The sequence below is a fragment of the Somniosus microcephalus genome, chromosome 6, assembly GCF_052327205.1.
Source record: "Somniosus microcephalus isolate GS21.2 chromosome 6, FLI_Smic_1.0, whole genome shotgun sequence".
NCBI classification, from domain to species: Eukaryota; Metazoa; Chordata; class Chondrichthyes; order Squaliformes; family Somniosidae; genus Somniosus; species Somniosus microcephalus.
Window position 1 is genome coordinate 47,784,331 of NC_140992.1, and position 18,620 is coordinate 47,802,950.

General features: G+C 45.8%; 1 protein-coding gene across 1 annotated transcript in view; it reads right to left on the minus strand.

Moving 5' to 3' along the window:
• The window catches only part of LOC147115683 (uncharacterized), a 33,762-nt gene extending 15,702 nt beyond the window's left edge, over positions 1-18,060 (minus strand). Inside the window, exons 1-2 of the mRNA XM_085990150.1 lie at positions 17,161-18,060; positions 14,647-14,727 (exon numbers count right to left, since the gene is read on the minus strand). Coding sequence (XP_085846276.1) covers positions 14,647-14,727; positions 17,161-17,260 — 181 coding nt within the window. The 5' untranslated portion in view covers positions 17,261-18,060. The remainder of the gene's footprint in view (positions 1-14,646; positions 14,728-17,160) is intronic.
• Between the last annotated feature and the right edge of the window lie 560 nt (positions 18,061-18,620).

The window sequence follows — 18,620 nt, forward strand, 5'->3', positions numbered from 1 at the left end:
GGGCAAAGCCTGAGGCCAACCTCTCTCAGTGGTTATAGGCTCTTTTAAGGATAATGCAGACAGTGCAAATGCCCTCTTGTTGCCATGAGTGGTCCCGTTAATTTTCTTTTGGCGCACGGCCCCTTTATAATACTCCGCGTGCGCAGTTTTCCTATTTAAAACCTGCTGAACCGGCTGTGCGGGAGCTGCAGAGCGCTGCGCAGTCGGGTAGCTTAAAGGGAACATTGGTTGCCATTGGATTCAGTTTAAATCAGGTGTAAGCAGGCAGACTGTAATAGGGTGATGAGAGGTGCATGAAACAACTACATACCAGGTAAGACTGCTAGTGAAGTCCTTTCATGGACTGCAGTGAGTGAAGATACAGCTGGAGGTGAAGGCTGGGCATGCAAAGGAAGCAATTGCTCCTGTAGGGCAACAGTTCAATACAGTGAAAGCAAGTAGAAAACATGTTTTGATCAATGGATGTGTGTTATTCTTCTTACCTTGGATGACCTGGTCAAATCATTAAAGTTCTTGCAAAGGTCAGTAGTCATGTGAGGGGTTGTAAGAGTAACATGACCAGGGCCGCTTCCTTCAATTTTGCCTGCACTGTGCCCTTGGACAGTATCTTCACCTTTGAACGTAATAGGGATTCCCTCCTTCTCCAAATTATGAGAGGAAAATGTCTGTAGAGATATCAGAGGATTTTGTGGCTGTGCCCTCCTGCTGAACTTGCACTCATCGGTCGTGGTTGCTCTCTTATTCCTCCCTTCAGAACTCTTCCCACTGGCGCTGCCCTTTAAACTGCTGCAGGCTTTTAAAGCTGCAGCAATTGCTATTTCTTGCATTCTCCCCAACAGTGGTGAGCTCCCAATCAGAAGCTGGTATCCCACCTCCATCATGCTGAATAAACTGACTCTGGGAAAGTCCCTTGGGTCAGCTTAGGTCTCACAGGTGGGTAGATGTCCCATGCTGCCACGTGGCTGACAGCAATGCTGCCAGAGAGGAATGTCCAGCCCAACCTGTGCTGCTTCTTCTTTTGACCTGGCAGCCTGTTGCAATCTCAATGTTATTTTTGTTTGTTTTGCATGAAAACTATCTGATCAGAATGATTTATTAGGTCATTTTTCAAGTAGCACAGCACCTATTTCCTTAATATTTTATGTTTTCCATGCCACATACCTGAAAAAAAGTTTGTGATAAAAGTTGGCCTCTTCACCTACTTTGTAGCAGGTGCACACAAGGAATACTTTGTACTCTTTATCTATACAGTAACTAAATGTCGGACCTGAATTTTCCTCGATTTTCTGCAGCTGCCACCACCGTATCTTCTTTGAAAGTGCAGCAGAAACCGTACATATGAGGTTTCCACCTAACCTTTGACGAAGTTACGATGCAGCACGGGGCAGCACGGTGGCATAGTGGTTAGCACTGTTGTCTCACAGCGCCAGGGACCCGGGTTCGAATCCGGCCTCGGGTGACTGTCTGTGTGGAGTTTGCACATTCTCCCCGTGTTTGCGTGGGTTTTCTCCGGGTGCTCCGGTTTCCTCCCACAGGCCAAAGATGTGCAGGTTAGGTTGATTGGCTATGATAAATTGACCCTTAGTGTTAGGGGGATTAAATACATGGGGTTACGGGGATAGGGTGGGATATGTGTTGGTGCAGGGGTTACGGGGATCAGGTGGGATATGTGTCGGTGCAGGCTCGATGGGCCGAAATGGCCTCTATCTGCACTGTGGGGTTTCTGTGATCTGTGATTCTGTGACCACAACAGCAGAAAGTCCAAGGAAATGAGTATGATCGGATCTTCCTGTGCCTTTCATTTTGCCTACCAGAATTACATGTTACGAGCATTGTGGGTGGAGATCCAGCATCGACAATCTCTGCCCACATTTCTGCTCCATAATGGCCCAAATGGGCATATTTATAAGATGGAAATCAAGGTGATAATATGTTATGAAAAATGATGAAAATGAGAATGACTGTGTATAGATCATAAACTCAAAGGGGGAGAAATTCGGAGGGGCCACAAACAGGGCGCCAAGCTCGCCTGGGCGCCGGAATTAGCGCAGCGATCGGAGCAGTTGCGACCGCCAGAAATTCAGCCTGAACGCCCCAAGAGGGACACGGGGCGAGGCTCGAGGCGCTCCGCGTCCCTCTTAGGCGCTGAAACTGAATATCGCAGCACAACGTGCCACAGCGCCACACACTGCGGCACGGCGCGCTGTGGTACTGCAGGCCTTCCTCCCATTCTTAAGGGGGAGGGGCCTGCACCAGCGCGATCAGTGCCGGCAAAAGAGCCCGGCACCGAGGAGAAGTGCCAGGCTCTCGGAAAACAGCCGGCACTGCCGCGGGGGGAGATCAGGAGGCCAGGGACGTTGGTGCTGGCAGGCGGCCGCTGAAAAAAACGGCTGCCCCGCAACGCCACCTTAATTTGCGCCACTGCCGCCACAGGAAGGCCCCGTGAACCGGGTGCGATTTGTGAACAGCGCTACAGAAGCGGGCGCTACCGAATATCGAGATCGGGGCGCTGCGCACACCGATGGCGTCATCGGTGGCGGCACAGCACAACAGGCTAACGCCGCCATTAGCGCCCCAGCTAAATATCGTGGGAGGCATGGCCAGTGGCGCTAAAGCCACTGAGTGCCCTCTTTAGGCGCTAACTGGTGGCGCAGCCCACCGAATTTCTAGGCCAAAGAGTTAAGAGTTTGTCTAGTGAAAAAAACCTTATATATTGCATAACTGACAATGAAATTACAAAGAATAGTGTCTTGAAATAACTTATAATAACCACCACAAAACCTATGATACACAAAAAAATTGCAGTGTAATCTAAAGTTATATTTGGAAAAAGGATTCTATGTGCAGTAACTGTAGTGGAAAAAATACTTGCCTTGACATTATTTGACATGAATATGAGCATAATAATGTTTAACACATTTGTATGAAATTCCTTCCTTCTCTATTTATTTTAATGTAGAATAATTTAGAATATTATTGACACCACTGTAGTGATGGCTGTCTGAGTGTCTTCTGATGTGGTGAGCGATGCAATTGTACTTTAAATTCTGGATAATCTAGGTTGTTCTGTGAAGAGAATAAAATATGTGGGACCTACATTTCAATATGATAATGCAGTGGAAGTGATGTCATTCAGATGAGGTACGCTGCTTCTTAATTTTTCCCAAATAAATGAGGTACCCAGGGTTTCCAGCCTGTGCCTTTGAATACAAAGTTACTTAAAGGGACAGCCTGCAAGCTTCAAGTTCAAATTTCAAATTCAATTTTGATACTTTAGCTGTTCTTTTTTTGGACAGCTCAGCGTTTTAAAGGGGTTTATTTTCAGGTTTTGATGCAACTATTTATGTTAACAAGCTAATCTGTGTGACAATAGGTGATCCTATGGGAATCTCTCTTTATTTATGCTATTGTATTATTATCCCCGTGCAAATGTGTCATAGAGTTTCTGTTGAATCGAGTGTTGTAAAAAGGAGTCAATGTTTCGAACATGATTTGCAGCTTTTCCCCCCTGAGGATGCAGCAGATGAACACTTACATTGGGTCTACGCATTGTATGAAGGATGCTAGCAGAGTATTAAATCCATACGGAGGTTCTGTGCAGCTGTACGGCAGATGGCTGGGATAGTGGTGTAGTCCATTGGCCTGCTGTGAACCAACATCTGACAAGGTTTTACATCATTGCAATGCATCCTGGAGAAAGTGGCAGCTCCAGGAACATCTTGAAATCTTTGCCCACTCTATGCGGGATCTAGGCAAATCAGTCAATTCAATGTGAAAGCTCTGAATGAAGTACTGCAGGCCTTGGGGGAGCATTTGGAGATGTCCATGTCAACCAGATTGTGAAGTATACAGGGCAGCACTTTGGAAGGTTTAGAGGATATTTGGTTTATTCTCTCCCGGGGATTTAAGCATCTTTCTGCCAGTACCAGTGAAGTAGCTGGTGTGCATGTTGAGGAGGCTGCTTTTCCTCGCACCAGCAGCAGCAGCAGCACAGAGGAGCAATCTGTAGCTCTGTGCAGAAGCCTTCAACTTTGCAAGACCAGGCTGTCACTGAGCCCATAACAAAAAAGTCCGCCTGTTCTGTATCCAACCCTGGACTCGGCACCCTGATTGGAGGGTCACCTCCATCCCAAGAGGCTCACAGTAGATTGGAGCAGCAATCTAAATCTCACACTCCAGGTCCTCAGGTGGAGAAAATAAAAAGTGTGAAAATAAGCAAAGAAAAGGTTGTGCATGGTGAAGAAACGAAGTAATGTTTTTTGTATATAGTTGTAATAAGTCACTGGAGTTACTGATGCAATGGCAGCTTGGTGTTTGATTATCTTGTAGGACAATAGGGAACAGGTACTATGCTGATGTTCAGGTTCATGATTATGATGTGATGACTAGCTATGAACAGCAAGGATTTTACTTAGACTGCAGGGAGTTTGGTGAGAGGAGGCTGCCCTTTGATGGGCTTAGATCTCAAACAAATGTTGGTCTATACATCTGACAACGTGTCTTGAATGAATTTGGCTCTCAGCTCTCTAGCAGCACCAACTACTGGACCTGCTTTATGTCATTCATGGGCCTGGGCTTCGACATCAGCAGTATCATCATCAACCTCTATGGCATCCTCCAGGACATCTACCATCGGTCCTTTCTGGACAGTAAAGTTACGGAACACACAACATGCTACCACAATTTGCAAAATGGTTGACACATACTACAGGGCACTCCTGAACCTATCTAGACACCAGAAACTATCTTTAAGCATCCCAATGTCTTGCTCAATTCTAATTTTTGTTTTACTGGGTGATTCATTGTTGTGCCTCGCTGCGGCACTAGTTGCCCTATGGAGTAGTATCATGAGCTTTGGGAGCACTGGGTATCCCTTGTCACCCAGTGGACAGCCTGCCCTTGTCTCTGCTGTTCATAGAGAGCCGGGACTCCAGACCGGCGGAATATAAAAGCATCATAACAGCTCCCAGCATATGGTGAATTAACATGCAAGAAGCTGCACCTATGGCGCAAATGACTAATATTTAGAGAATTATATCTCTTGTGGTTGATGTAAATATAGCGTTTACATTTGGGACATACAATGCTATATATACACAGGTGCAATTAATAGCTCCCACAGCACTGAGGAATCCGGTGATTCTGAAAAAATTATTGCCCTCTCCGTCATCTGTCTGGGACCACTGTAGAAGTGTATAAATTGTGCTTGTAGTGTATGTACCCGTCTACCTTTAAGAGAATTATTGTATGTAACCGTCCACCTTTAAGAGAACTACTTTAGGTGTTGCACTACTTTGTTGGCTTCTGTATACTGTAATACCGACGGTGACCACACCGGTATATAAGTGCTGTGTCAGGAGTTATTGGGCAGATTCGCCCCGACCTTCGAATAGTAAAGTCCTGTTTTAAGTTACTCTTGGAGTCTGTGTATTAATTAACTAAACAACCCACAGACTTTACAGTGGCGACGAGTCCGATCGTACCCTGCGGCAAATACTTCCGAAGCAGTTAACGAGCGTCGAGAAGAGGCAACCGCCCTCGTCGTTCTGCTGGAAAAAAAACTCGAGGCTGCAGAACTAGAAAGGAGGAAGAATTTAGAGACAAAGACTTCCATCAGCAACAGGCACTGACTGTCCCTTCTGCCACGGTGAGGAGTGAGCCGATCAGCACGAGAAGCAAGGCGGCCACGGTGACTGTGAGTAAGGGAAAGTAAAAAGAATAACCGGAGGATAAGGGCGGTGCACTCGTCCACGGTCGAGGGGGAAAGGAGCCGGACAGAAGTCGGGCCCAGAGGCGCTGAGACTGGGGCAGCGTGGAGCAAGGAAGCCGCGGTACAGACAGGCTGGGGGACGCAACGGCGTCGTGAGACAGCTAGACCACGACCGGCGAAAAAGGCCGGGCAGCGACCGAAGCCACGAAGCGCTGCGACCGGGAACGTAGGCGCGGGAAGAGATAAACTCAGCCGCAGCCGGGGAGGGAAGCACCGGACTGCGAGAGGGCTGGGAGGCGCGATTGGGAGCCGAGCGAGCGGGAGAGGCAGAGCCGACCAAGGGAGACTGAGCGAGAGCCAGTCCAGAGGCTGAAACTGTTCTCCGTCAACGGGGTGTACCCAGCGCCGGTAGAGCCGAGCGAGCGGGAGAGAGACAGAGCCCGAGCAAGGGAACTGAGCGAGAGCCAGCCCAGCGGCTGAAACTGTTTGCCGTCAACGGGGTGTACCCAGCGCCAGTTGCCCTGCCGAGAAAAGGGAAAGCACTGAAGCCGACGCGCAGGCTGTGAACCTGAAAGCCAGCGGCCGTCGCCCGTGGGGGAAAGTGTACCCCTCCCGCCAGGGGAAGAAACGCGGGAAGCCGCCATTAGGCGGGGAAGAAGACAGAAGCGGGAAACCGCCATTGAAGTGGGCGGGGAGAGAAGATAAGCGCGGGAAACCGCCATCTTGGGAAAAAAAAAGAAAATTTAAAGAAATAATTCGTGGTGTTATCAGGAAGAGAGGAAGATGCCTAAGCGTGGTAACATCAACGATTTTAATTCCGAGGTAGAAGACTGGGCCATGTATGTGGAACGCATTGAGATCTATTGTGAGGCCAATAAAATAGAAGAAGATGACAAAGCTATAACCTTGCTAAACTCGATGGGCGCGAAGACATACGAGCTCTTGAAGCATCTACGAGCACCAGCTAAACCGGCGGATCAGACTTTCGATGATATTGTGGCTGTTCTGAAGGATCACTTGAACCCCACACTGTTGATGTTGGCGGAACGATTCAAATTCTATGCGAGAACGCAAAGGAAAGACGAAAGCAACGCAGAATACTTGGTCGAACTGCGTAGGCTAGCAAAACACTGCCAGTTTGGAGGGAATCTGACAGAGGCGTTGCGAGACAAATTTGTGTGCGGAATGTCGAAGGAAGAAACACAAAAACGACTGCTCGAAGAGAACGATCTTACACTTGAGAAGGCTGTCCTTATTGCTGCATCGAACGAAGCCGCAGCGAAAGGAACGGCGGAAATGCAGCTAAAGGCAGCGGCACTCAGGGTGCAGCAAATTACTTCGGGTACAACGAAATGCTATCGTTGTGGGAAGACAACATACGACCAGAACCAATGCTGGTTTAAAAACCAGGAATGTAGGAAATGTGGCAAGCTCGGTCACATAGCTAAGGTATGCCGGTCAGGAAAGAAGACCAACAATAATGAGTCACCACAAAAGAGGTACAGAAAGGTACATGAGGTGACTAGGAAGAGTCCGGAAGAACAGAATTCGGACTCACACTCCAACTGCAAGGAACTGGATAGTCTGAGAATTCACAATGTGAGTAATGAAGCTGACCGACAAGCTATCTGGATCACACTACAGATTGCAAAAGTCCAAGTGAAAATGGAAGTGGACACCGGATCGGCGTTGACGGTCATGAATAAGCATGATTATAAAAAGTTATTCAAGCATATTCCCCTACGGGATACGGAACTAGTATTGAAGACATACACGGGGCACAAAGTATACCCCATCGGAAAGATAGAAGTCAAGGTGAGATACAAGGACAAAGAGCACCAAAGGATGGATCTGTATGTGTTGCCTGAGGGAGGTCCACCACTTCTGGGACGGGAGTGGATCAGGAAAATAAAGATAGACTGGCATTCACTAAACACCATGACGGTAGATTCCGGAAAGGAAGATGTCAAACCTGAACATTAGACGAAGCTAAAGAGGTATTCCAGCAAGGACTGGGAACACTGCGAGGAATTAAAGCAAAGGTTAAGATTGCAGAACATGCAAGCCCAAAATTTTTCAAAGCCAGATCGGTACCTTACGCGATACGACCTGCTGTGGAGGCAGAACTGGAAGAACTTGAACGATCAGGGGTACTGTCAAAAGTGGACTGGAGTGAGTGGGCCACGCCCATTGTTCCCGTCATGAAGTCTTCACCAAGTAACAAGCCAGGGGGACCGGGGAAGGTCCGCATCTGCGGAGACTTCAAGATCACAGTGAATCCGGTGCTTCACACGGTACAATACCCGCTTCCGCGGATTGAAGATATCTTTGCTTCGTTGGCTGGAGGGAAACACTTCACCAAGATAGACCTGGCACAGGCATACTTACAAATGGAAGTCGAGGAAGAGTTGCGTCAGTACCTCACCATCAACACACACAGAGGCTTGTATCGTTATAATAGACTGGTTTTTGGGGTAGCTTCGGCTCCAGCAATTTGGCAGAGGGCCATGGAGCAGGTATTACAAGGAATTCCAAGCACGCAGTGTTACTTAGACGATATCCTGATTACGGGAGAGGACGAGGAAGAACACCTCACAAATTTGAAACTGGTGCTCACTAGGTTGAAGGAATATGGCCTTCGAGTTAATCGCAAGAAATGTGAGTTCTTCCAAAAACGGATCTCGTACTGCGGTCATGTCATTGACCGAGAGGGGCTGCACAAGTCACCTGACAAGATAGAAGCTGTCGTGAAGGCCCCCGCTCCGGAAAACGTATCACAGTTAAGATCATTCTTGGGGTTGATTAATTATTATCACAAGTTTCTGCCGAATCTATCCACGGTGCTGCATCCGCTGAATGCTCTGTTGCGGAAAGAAGTACCATGGAAGTGGAGTGAGGAATGTAAAAAGGCCTTTCGCAGAAGCAAGGCGTTGATTACCTCTGAAGAAGTGTTGGCTCATTTCAACCCAACGTTACCTCTTCGTCTAGCTTGTGATGCTTCCCCCTATGGAATTGGAGCAGTACTTTCACACAAGTTACCAAATGGCTCGGAAAGGCCAGTGGCATTCGCGTCCCGATCATTGACCTCCGCGGAGTGAAATTATGCTCAAATAGATAGGGAGGCCCTCAGCCTTGTGTGGGGCGTAAAGAAATTCAATCATTACCTGCAGGGCAAGAAGTTCACATTACTGACAGACCACCAGCCGTTGGTGTCCATATTCAACCCTAACAAGGCCGTTTCCACCATGACAGCGCAAAGGTTACAGAGGTGGTCCGTGTTACTTGGGGCACACCAATATGACATCGAATACAAAAGGTCCAAACAGCATGGAAATGCTGATGGGTTATCGCGCTTGCCATTGCCGATAGTAGAAGAAGCGACTACAGTGGACCCGGGAGAGCTGTTCCACTCATCCATAGTGGAATGTCTACCAGTAACAAATTCGATGATCGAAAACGAAACCAGAAATGACCCGACTCTCTCACGAGTCTATGATTTAACGGTGGAGGGATGGTCAGCACAGGGCGAACCAACGCTGCCAGCATTTTCGCAGAGAAAAGAACAGCTGTCAGTGTGTCGAGGAACCCTGATGTGTGGATCTAGAGTGGTGATTCCACCCAAACTTCAACAGAAGGTGTTAAAGGAGCTGCACGAGGGACATCTGGGTGGAGTGAAAATGAAGAACCTAGCAAGAGCGTTCGTGTGGTGGCCAGGCATTGATGGGGACATCGAAGAAATCACTAAGAGCGGTCTAGGATGCCAGAAGGTCCAAAACGCGCCACCACAGGCTCCTCTGCATCCATGGGAGTGGCCCTCATCTCCTTGGCAAAGGGTACACATCGACTTTGCTGGTCCATTTATGGACTCAATGTTTCTAATAGCGGTGGGTGCACACTCCAAGTGGCCGGAGGTAATAAAGATGTCCACCACCACCACGGAAAAAACCATCACAGTGTTAAGGACCATGTTTGCTAGGAATGGGCTGCCGGAACAGATCTGTTCTGATAATGGACCGCAATTTGTGTCCGAAGAATTCAAGAAATTCTTAAAGAGCAATGGGGTTAAGCACTACACGTCAGCCCCATACCATCCCGCCTCCAATGGATTGGCTGAAAGGTTTGTCCAGACCTTCAAGAAGGCCATAAAGGCCATGGGTAATGAAGCCATTAACTTACAACATAAGGTGGATAGCTTCTTGTTGGCGTACAGGAATGCAACACATGCGGTCACAAATCAAACTCCCGCCATGATGTTTTTTAATAGACGACTAAGATGCCGGCTGGATTTGCTTAAGCCAAACGTCAGAAGGGACGTAGAGAACCGGCAATTCCAGGGCATGAATGAAAGGCCAACTAGATCTTTTCAGATAGGTCAACAAGTTTTGGCCTGGGACTACCGTACCGAGAAATGGCAGCCTGGAACTATTGGAAAAAGGCTAGGGCCGTTGATGTATACGGTGGACATTGGGGACAGTATAATAAGGCGCCATGTTGACCAGATCATAGGGTCAGCCACAAATGGCCAACCTACTCCACCACCTTACACGGTTAATGTTGAGACAGAGATACCCAAAACACCTACCTCCGATCTGGTAATACTGGAATCAGATGAACCTGACACTGTCCTTCAAGCCGAATCGACCTTGCCAGAAGCACCTGCTACCCCGCCGGGAGTTACGACACCACCGAGGCGTTATCCGGACAGAGTCCGGAAACCTCCAGAGAGACTGAATCTGTGAACTGTCTGGCATAAAGTTGTATATATGTTATAATGTATGTTTAATGGGGAATCAGTATGTTGTAAGCTAAAAAGGGAGGATTGTAGTGTATGTACCCGTCTACCTTTAAGAAAATTATTGTATGTAACCGTCCACCTTTAAGAGAACTACTTTAGGTGTTGCACTACTTTGTTGGCTTCTGTATACTGTAATACCGAAGGTGACCACATATAAGTGCTGTGTCAGGAGTTATTGGGCAGATTCGCCCCGACCTTCGAATAGTAAAGTCCTGTTTTAAGTTACTCTTGGAGTCTGTGTATTAATTAACTAAACAACCCACAGACTTTACAGTGCTGCCCTGACAAACAAGATGATTTGCCTTATACCTGAATGTACAGTGAATTGGCTGATATGGCAAATAATCCCTGTGGCTCCTTGGAATAAGCCTGTAGATTAGAAATTCGAAGCTGTAGTCATTTTCTCTGCCAGACAGAGCTGTCCACATTGTGGACATTGTTTGTATATTTGGCTTCAGTTGTGAACAGAGCACTTTCAGAGTTTCATGACAGAAGCAAAGCTTTCTGAGGCACCACTGATGAGAAAGATCTTGGAATGGGTCAATACATCCTGCTCGATGGTTACCACTGGGGTGGTCTGATTCTTTTCCGGGGGCTACCTGATTAATCTGTTTTTTCTTATGGACTCATAAGCTTGAATTCCCATTGGGAAGCACATTTTGTAGTCTTCAGATACTTTGTCCCTAATTCCTTTTATGTACAAGCTTCTCCAAGAGTAATGGAGAATGTAGATGAAGGCTTCCTGATTAAAACAATACATGAAAACTACAGAAAGCTGCAGTCAATCCCAAGAAATTTCCATAAAATCTCATAAAGCAATGCAACCTACAGCAGCGTCCCATTAGCAATCACTTCCGCCACAATGATCAGGTTCTTGTAACTGCACCTGCTATAATGGTGTACAATCAGAAGGGTGTATGGGAAAGTGGAAGTCATGGAATTTAGGATTGATGATGTCATCCTGTCCTAACCCTGAGTTACTGAGAAGGTGGCCGCTTCTTCACCTGCCAGAATTTCTGACATGGCGCTTTTGGGATAGAATCCCGACAGACCTAGAGTCTGCCCCCAATTCCTGCCTTCACACAGGACTTCCACCTGTCTTCCACCCTCCCCCAAATCAGGAATTTCAGGGTCATGGTCTCAGGCATGTTTTAAGGGCAAAGTAAACACATAGGCCTGGAAATTTGAGTGCCCAACATGTTCCCGCACCTGAATGGATTGGTTAGAGGCGCATGTGATATTGGACCATGGGCCTCATTATTGTCAAGCCAGTGAGTTGTGGACACAGACAGCTCATCAGCAGCGGCCCTCAGTAAATCCTTAAAGGGGACGAGGAAGGACGGAGGGTGCGATAGTGAAGGTGCATAGTGGTCAGAATTGGAGAGAGTGGTCAAGGTCCGGATTGGGGAGGGTGATCGAGGTTGGGATTAGGGAAGTTAGTCGCGATCACGATCAGGGGATGGTTGATGTCGGAATCGGGTGGGGGGGTGGCGGTCTATGTCCGGATCGGGGAGAGTGGTCGAAGAGGTGGCGATCTGAGTGCGGGGAGCGGGGTGGGGGGCACAGTGGCTGGCAGCGGCCCACTCCTGCTTCTCTCGGCTCCACATTCAGGTAAGTATATTTTAAACACTTACCTTGTTGGTTGGGGCCTGCAGCGGTTCCTTTAAGGACCACCCGTTTGGCCACCTGTAGACCTGCTGCTGACTATGTTCAACACAATCCAGTATTGCAGAGGGGGTCTCAAACAGGTGTTAGTCTTATTATTTAAATATTCTAAGGGAGAAAAATTTGGTAATGACCATTTTGGGGCGTTAACATCGCCTGGGTGCAAACTTTAGCGAAATTCAGTTTTAGCGCCCCAAGAGGGAGGTGGAACATTAAATCAAGCACTCCACTTCCTTCTTGGAGCGCTAACCCTAAATATCGGGGCGGAGACTTCAGCAGCGCTGCACACTGGGACGGGCAGCACTGCCGCATTCAAAGGCTCCTTCACTCCCTTAAAGGGAAGGGCCATCTCTACAGGCACTGCAATGGAAAAATTACCTTCATGGATCACCAAGGCTGATGCGATCCAGCGGGCAGGAAACCACGAAAAAAACACCAACAAGAAAGATAATGTTTTTTTTTCACTTAGCTCGGCCACCTCGTCTTTAATCATCGCTCCCCGAAGTGGCTGGCCGCCCGATGCACGTCTCCTGCAGCTGTCGGTGTTTTTGACCGGTGCTGCTGCAGGGGGCGAAAGTCAATTTTGGGTCTGGGGCGATGCGCATTTCGATGACGTCACGATCTTTGGGCGAAGGAGATCGGGGTACAACGCCGAAGTGCCGCCTCAAAACTCCCGCCGAATATACCCATTTATCAACATGCAGCTTATAATGGGTGTGATTGAATAAAAATACATCAATTCGATAAAGTAGATAGAAGGATTTGTGACAGGGATCATCAGCCGAGTATGTTAGGAAAGGCGCACTCAAAGGGAAAGGGACCTGCTGTGAAGTGTACCCTGGTGCACAATGGGAATTCATGGGAAACATTTGAAGCACTGTAAGACTGTGTGTGCAGGAGGTAATTGTACCAGTTAAATATACTGAATACATTGCATTAATATAAGGTAATGCATACCTGGTGCCATCATTTAACTTTTGTGGCATTACAGCCACAAAATAGTGGAGTGGTTAGCATTAATGTATGTCAGAACCTTTTGCCAGGCACCCTGAGGCACCAGTCTCAACATCTGGTGATCATTTGCAGGAAATGTCGCCTCTCTCCTCTGGAGCACTCACAGCATTAATAATGCTCATTTTAACTACTGGCAGAGAATGGGTAGGTGGTAGGCCCAAGTTAGTTAGATATCATATCTGCTGGATGCACCTGTGCCTCAAGGAGCCCATTCGCCACATAATACAAGGTCAGCTCCTTATATCTTAAAACAGCGGGAATGTGCAGAGTTTGCACAAGTGGGATTTTGGACACCAGCCACACATATGGATGCCACCACCTTTACAGAACCTTGTTGAGGGGCAATGGCAAACTGGGGTGCCTGCTGCCCATGGAAGATTGGCATTTTGAGTCCGTGCTTGACGTGACAGTAAGCTGGGTGGCCATTGTGCAAGGTCAGGTTCACTCAACAAAAATGTTGGCGCAATTTTCATTTGCCTACCGCCTCGTTTGCGCTGGAAACTGGGGTAGTGGACAAATGAAAATTTTTACAAAACATGTCCTGCCATTGGCCGTCCGAGGCTTGGCAGACTCGATTTTCAAACAGGCTTCAAGATGGGTGGCCGGTGTTCCTGCCTGAAACAGATGGGAGACTTATTTCACTATTTAGATTGGTGTCCTAGGCCGAAAGTAAGACCTTAATGCAATTTCTGTGTGCCAATGGGTGGGGCATGTGGGGCACATGCGTCTCCCATTGGTCCCTAGGATGAAGCGACCTAAACCGTGGCCCTTAAAGGGACCACTGCAGGCCACTCCAAAAATGGGCCAACAGTTTTTTTCCTTTATTTTTGTGAGGCCAGAAGGAGCGACGGTGTTCCTCCTGGCCCCATAAAAATACTCCAGTCGGTTGCTATCGCTGTGTGGATCCCACCTGGGATTGAACAATCGGTGGATTTGGTGTAGGAGCCAGCCAAATGTCCACACTCACCGACGGGCGAGTTGCCTTGGAGTGCCTGTTCGGCACTCGCAGCTCACTGGCTGCATGTTCATGAAACCTAACCACCAAGATGCTTCAGGCGTCTTGCTGGTGCGATCGAGCGCACCGAACAAATAATTTTTTTTGTTTGGGCCTTCTCTTCAGCATCTGATGTTAACAGGCACTGTGGGAGCTATGCATTGCCGGTCGCATTAGGAGATTCAGAGCGTATCGGGTGCATGGTAGACCTTGCGCTTCTACGCCTGATATTACAGGGAACTGTCACTAGATGTACCAGCATGGTCATCGATTTATTGGTCTTATATGTGTTTGGAATAGGCAATAGGCAACAGAATAGCATAGAATAAACGGGGTGACTGCTGCCAATGACCGGAAGCTGCGCAGAACGCCCTTAAACAAAACACAATAGTTTCTGGAAACATTCCTCCATATCAACATTTTCAGTATTAAGAAAAATAAATGACTAATCAAACAGATCTGCTTTACCTGTCTGGGAAATCGATCTTTTTACATAACTGGTAGTGCTATGACGCTTGCTTGCAATCATGAAAGGATCAGGCAGTGAATCTGCAAGAAGAAGCAGATTATTTTTTATTATTGTAAAGCTAGTGTTTATCATGGGTTACTGTAAAGAACATGAGAATAATGAATAAACTCCAACTTTGGCACAAAGAAGCACGTCCTTTACATAATTTGGGCTCTGTGGTATAAATCCTTCATGTTATACGTGCTAATTTATGACACCTTGTTACTCATAAATAAAACATTTAGAACAATGTGTTAATTTCTTTAAATATTTTATATTTTGCATGGTCCATTCTTTAGTGGTTAACCACTTTTACACAAGAACGAAAGACTGTTTAAGTTTCAAAAACTAGATTCTGATTTTACTACTTAAAAGAGAAATGATAACTTTTATTTCTCAGGTTCCTGTACTAACTGACGTAAGAAAACTACTAGGCACTTGGGCAGAGTATTAAGCAAGGCTTTAATTGACTGTTTCACAACATGGAAGTCTAGTTATCCTTCACTAGTTCCTGTTTACAAAATGTCCCTGAGCAAGCTGGGCCTGTGCCCGAGTATTTATACTCTCCCTGGACAGCGCCACCAGCAGGCCGCCCAGTATATTTCATAAGTCCTTTCTACATGAATGGCATGATTTATGTCACTAATTGTAACCCAAGTTGTTTAATCAAAAGCTGCTTATTGCCAAATATACTCCTGCAAATCAAGAGACCATTGCTATCATGCTATGTTTTAGAAATTAATAATCTCATTTTATAATATTTGATAAATGAAATAAGTTTAAAACTGTTGTTGGATGTCATCATGGGTCAGTGGTTGTGATGACTTTTAATGTCAAAGCTTGTTTATACTTCTGACTGGTCTACAAATCCCTCAATCAGTATAATACAATAATAATAATGAGTAGGTTTTATAAGTTGTCTCTGGATGTACTTTCCATGAAATAAGGGAATTAGCTCAAAGTAGCTCATTAAATCAGTTTTATTGGCACAGTAAAGCTGCTAAAGTGTACAATTTCTGTAGAGGCATATGGAAAAAAGGGGTGACAAAGGAATGGGCTCTTGCACCCATTATAACAAGAATCCTTTTAATATACCAGGGCCTCTCCACATTTGTACAATATAGTGCCAGAGGTAAGAACCTGATCATTTCTTTGGGCTGTGAATAGCAATCCTTCCTGGCATTGATGGGAAATGGTGGTTGCGTAGGAAAAGTGATATCACTATATTAACACATAACGAATATGCTACTGAATAAAACAGTTAGAGGCACAAAAAGAACATGTATTGCTACAAACGTTTGTGTTAATGTAAACACTAAAAGCACATATGGAATTTGGCACTCCAGTCACAACACTTGCAATTTCATAGCATTATTCTGTAGACCATTACTTAAAGAAGTAAATATAGTGGAATCATTCCAGTCATTATACTAATCACCGATCTCTCCACTTGATTACTGTGATCATTTCTCATTCTTTTTATTCGTTCAACGAGAGCATTGTGTGCATATTTTGATAAATATTTCTGGCTTCACTGTTACATTTTCTTTTTATTAACTTCTTTTTCCCTCCCGCCACCTCAGGTCGAGCATGAATCAATCAAGAAGGAAGCATGTTCTCAGCCTTTTGGTGATACAGCTCTTAAGCTCATCACTTGCAAGCGAGCAAGAGCCACCCAAGGTAATTGACCCACCAGATATTTTTATTGACAGAGTGCAGATGAATTTTTTCTGCGACCACCAAGGGTATTTTAGACTAAAAATGAATGCAAAACATTTATCGCTTCTATTTGATTCTTCAAAAAATAAACATGCAAAAGTGTGATGGTTATATTCTTATTTTTGTAAAAGTTCTTCCTCCAGTTCTTTGACTTTAACTGCTGTTGCCATGCTTACTCCTTGAGCTGTGAGGCTCAGACTGGCCACAGTCATCATCAGTGCAGCCCCATGATTATCCAATAGAACAAGGACTTCTGGAGAGTGAGTGCTTCACCCAGTATGTACCAGAAATTGGCACTTGAAGCTCGGATGTAAATATGGGGGCTAGTGGATTGGAGTCCAGTGCTTTACTGCAAGACCTTCTGAATTCAGTTTATCTATCTAACTGTATGATGCATTGTGAGTCAAAACTGTAAATGAGAGACTATAAATGTAGAATGTGTCAAACTATTTCATTTTGTTTTTTGAATTGAACTTACCCACTGATAATGCAATTAAACTAATATTGTCTATTTAATGAGCTTCAAACAGATACAAAACACATTTGGCTGAACTGCCACCTGACACACAGTCACAAACACCTGACACACAATCACAAGCACCTGACACACAGTCACAAACATGCTGCAGGCAACTCTTATGTGGCCATGGCACATAATGAAATGAAGAGCTTCACCCGAAATAAGAACATACAAGCTCTTTTGTTTAGCAAACTACATTGCAGCATGCACTTTCCCACATCAAATGCTGCTGTACCTTCAAACCCCAGTGGAGTTGGGTCACTCTTTATTTCATATCTCTTAGCTTTAACATCTGGGCCAGAAAGTGATCCTGTTGCAGAGGCATGAAAACACATTAAGAACAGCCTAAAATAATAACTCCACAATTCATTCTTTCATTATTTATTCCTTATAAGAAATAAACCAGCATAGATTCAGTTAGTATAAGAAGGAGCATTGTCAGATGTATAACCTAGAACTAAGAAAGATAACTGATTAAAATTCAGTACATTGTGTTTGATGTTTATTCCTTCATGGAGACGTTTTAGCTAAGATATTTATTAGTGGTAGAGTGCTTCTTGTTGTTAATGAATAGCTGAAAAAGCAAACACTTTAATGCCAGCCACATTATCAGAAGCATAACAGCATCTGCTGTAAACAAGAATTCTCTTTTGAATTCATGCAGTGCTATGATCCATACCATCCTTGAGCTGTTGCTGCTTAATAGGTTCACAGTACCCCATCTGGAAACAATATTTTATCCCAGAATTATGAACACCCTCACTGATGAAAGACATAACTGTTTCTTCATATTTTTCATTCCCAATTTTTGTCTGTTTATGTTTATCTCCACTATTCCTTCTCTTAATTGATGCCTAATGCATCAAATCAAATGAATTGCAAATCTCCGTCACAGCTTCTGATGGTACATAGGCCGGGAAATTGGTTTCACGGCAAAAACTGGCACAAAGAGGGCGGCGCGCCTACACCTGCAAAGTTCACCCAATGATGAAGGCCTGGGCCTCGGGCATCATCTACCTGCGGTGTCGGCCCACAGGTAAGTCCTGGAAGGGGTGGGGAGGCGAGTGGGAGGTGGAGTGATCGCAGGCCAGCAGCATTGCTGTGGAGGCAGGAGGAGCACTCCTGCTCATCTTGGCTCCACAGAAAGCTAAGTAAGAAAAAAAATGAAATTACCTGCTCTTTCGTCCGCTCCAGCGGTCTCTTTAAGGACTGCTGGTTAGGTCGCTGTAGACCCAGAAAAAATAAGCTAGTATGTGCCGAATTTAGCGTCAGGATCCTAAAACAGGCGGTAGGCCCCTGATTAGCATATTCAAGGTGCGCCCTTGGCTCTTCTGGAAAGGGATCAGGTGCGGGAGATCATGCTCGGAAACTGGTCTTCCCAACTCCTATTTTTCAGATTGGACATGACAAGGACTGATTTCTCCCCCATTGATTGACTGGAAGGAAGTGCAGAACCAAATGGGAGAGAGTTTGTTTTAATTCTGTTTTTATCTCACTTTTCCTATTTTATTCCCCTCCTTCATGCTGCGTTTTCTGTATATAATCTGCTTTAATTGGAATTCAGAATAATGAACTGTTCCATTTCCAGAAGGATGCATATATGGATACCAAGCCTTATGTTATGGCTGGTCAGTAGCTACAGGGCTAATTCAAATCTCAGTCCCAGTTGACATATATGCTCCTGCTTCCCAGGGA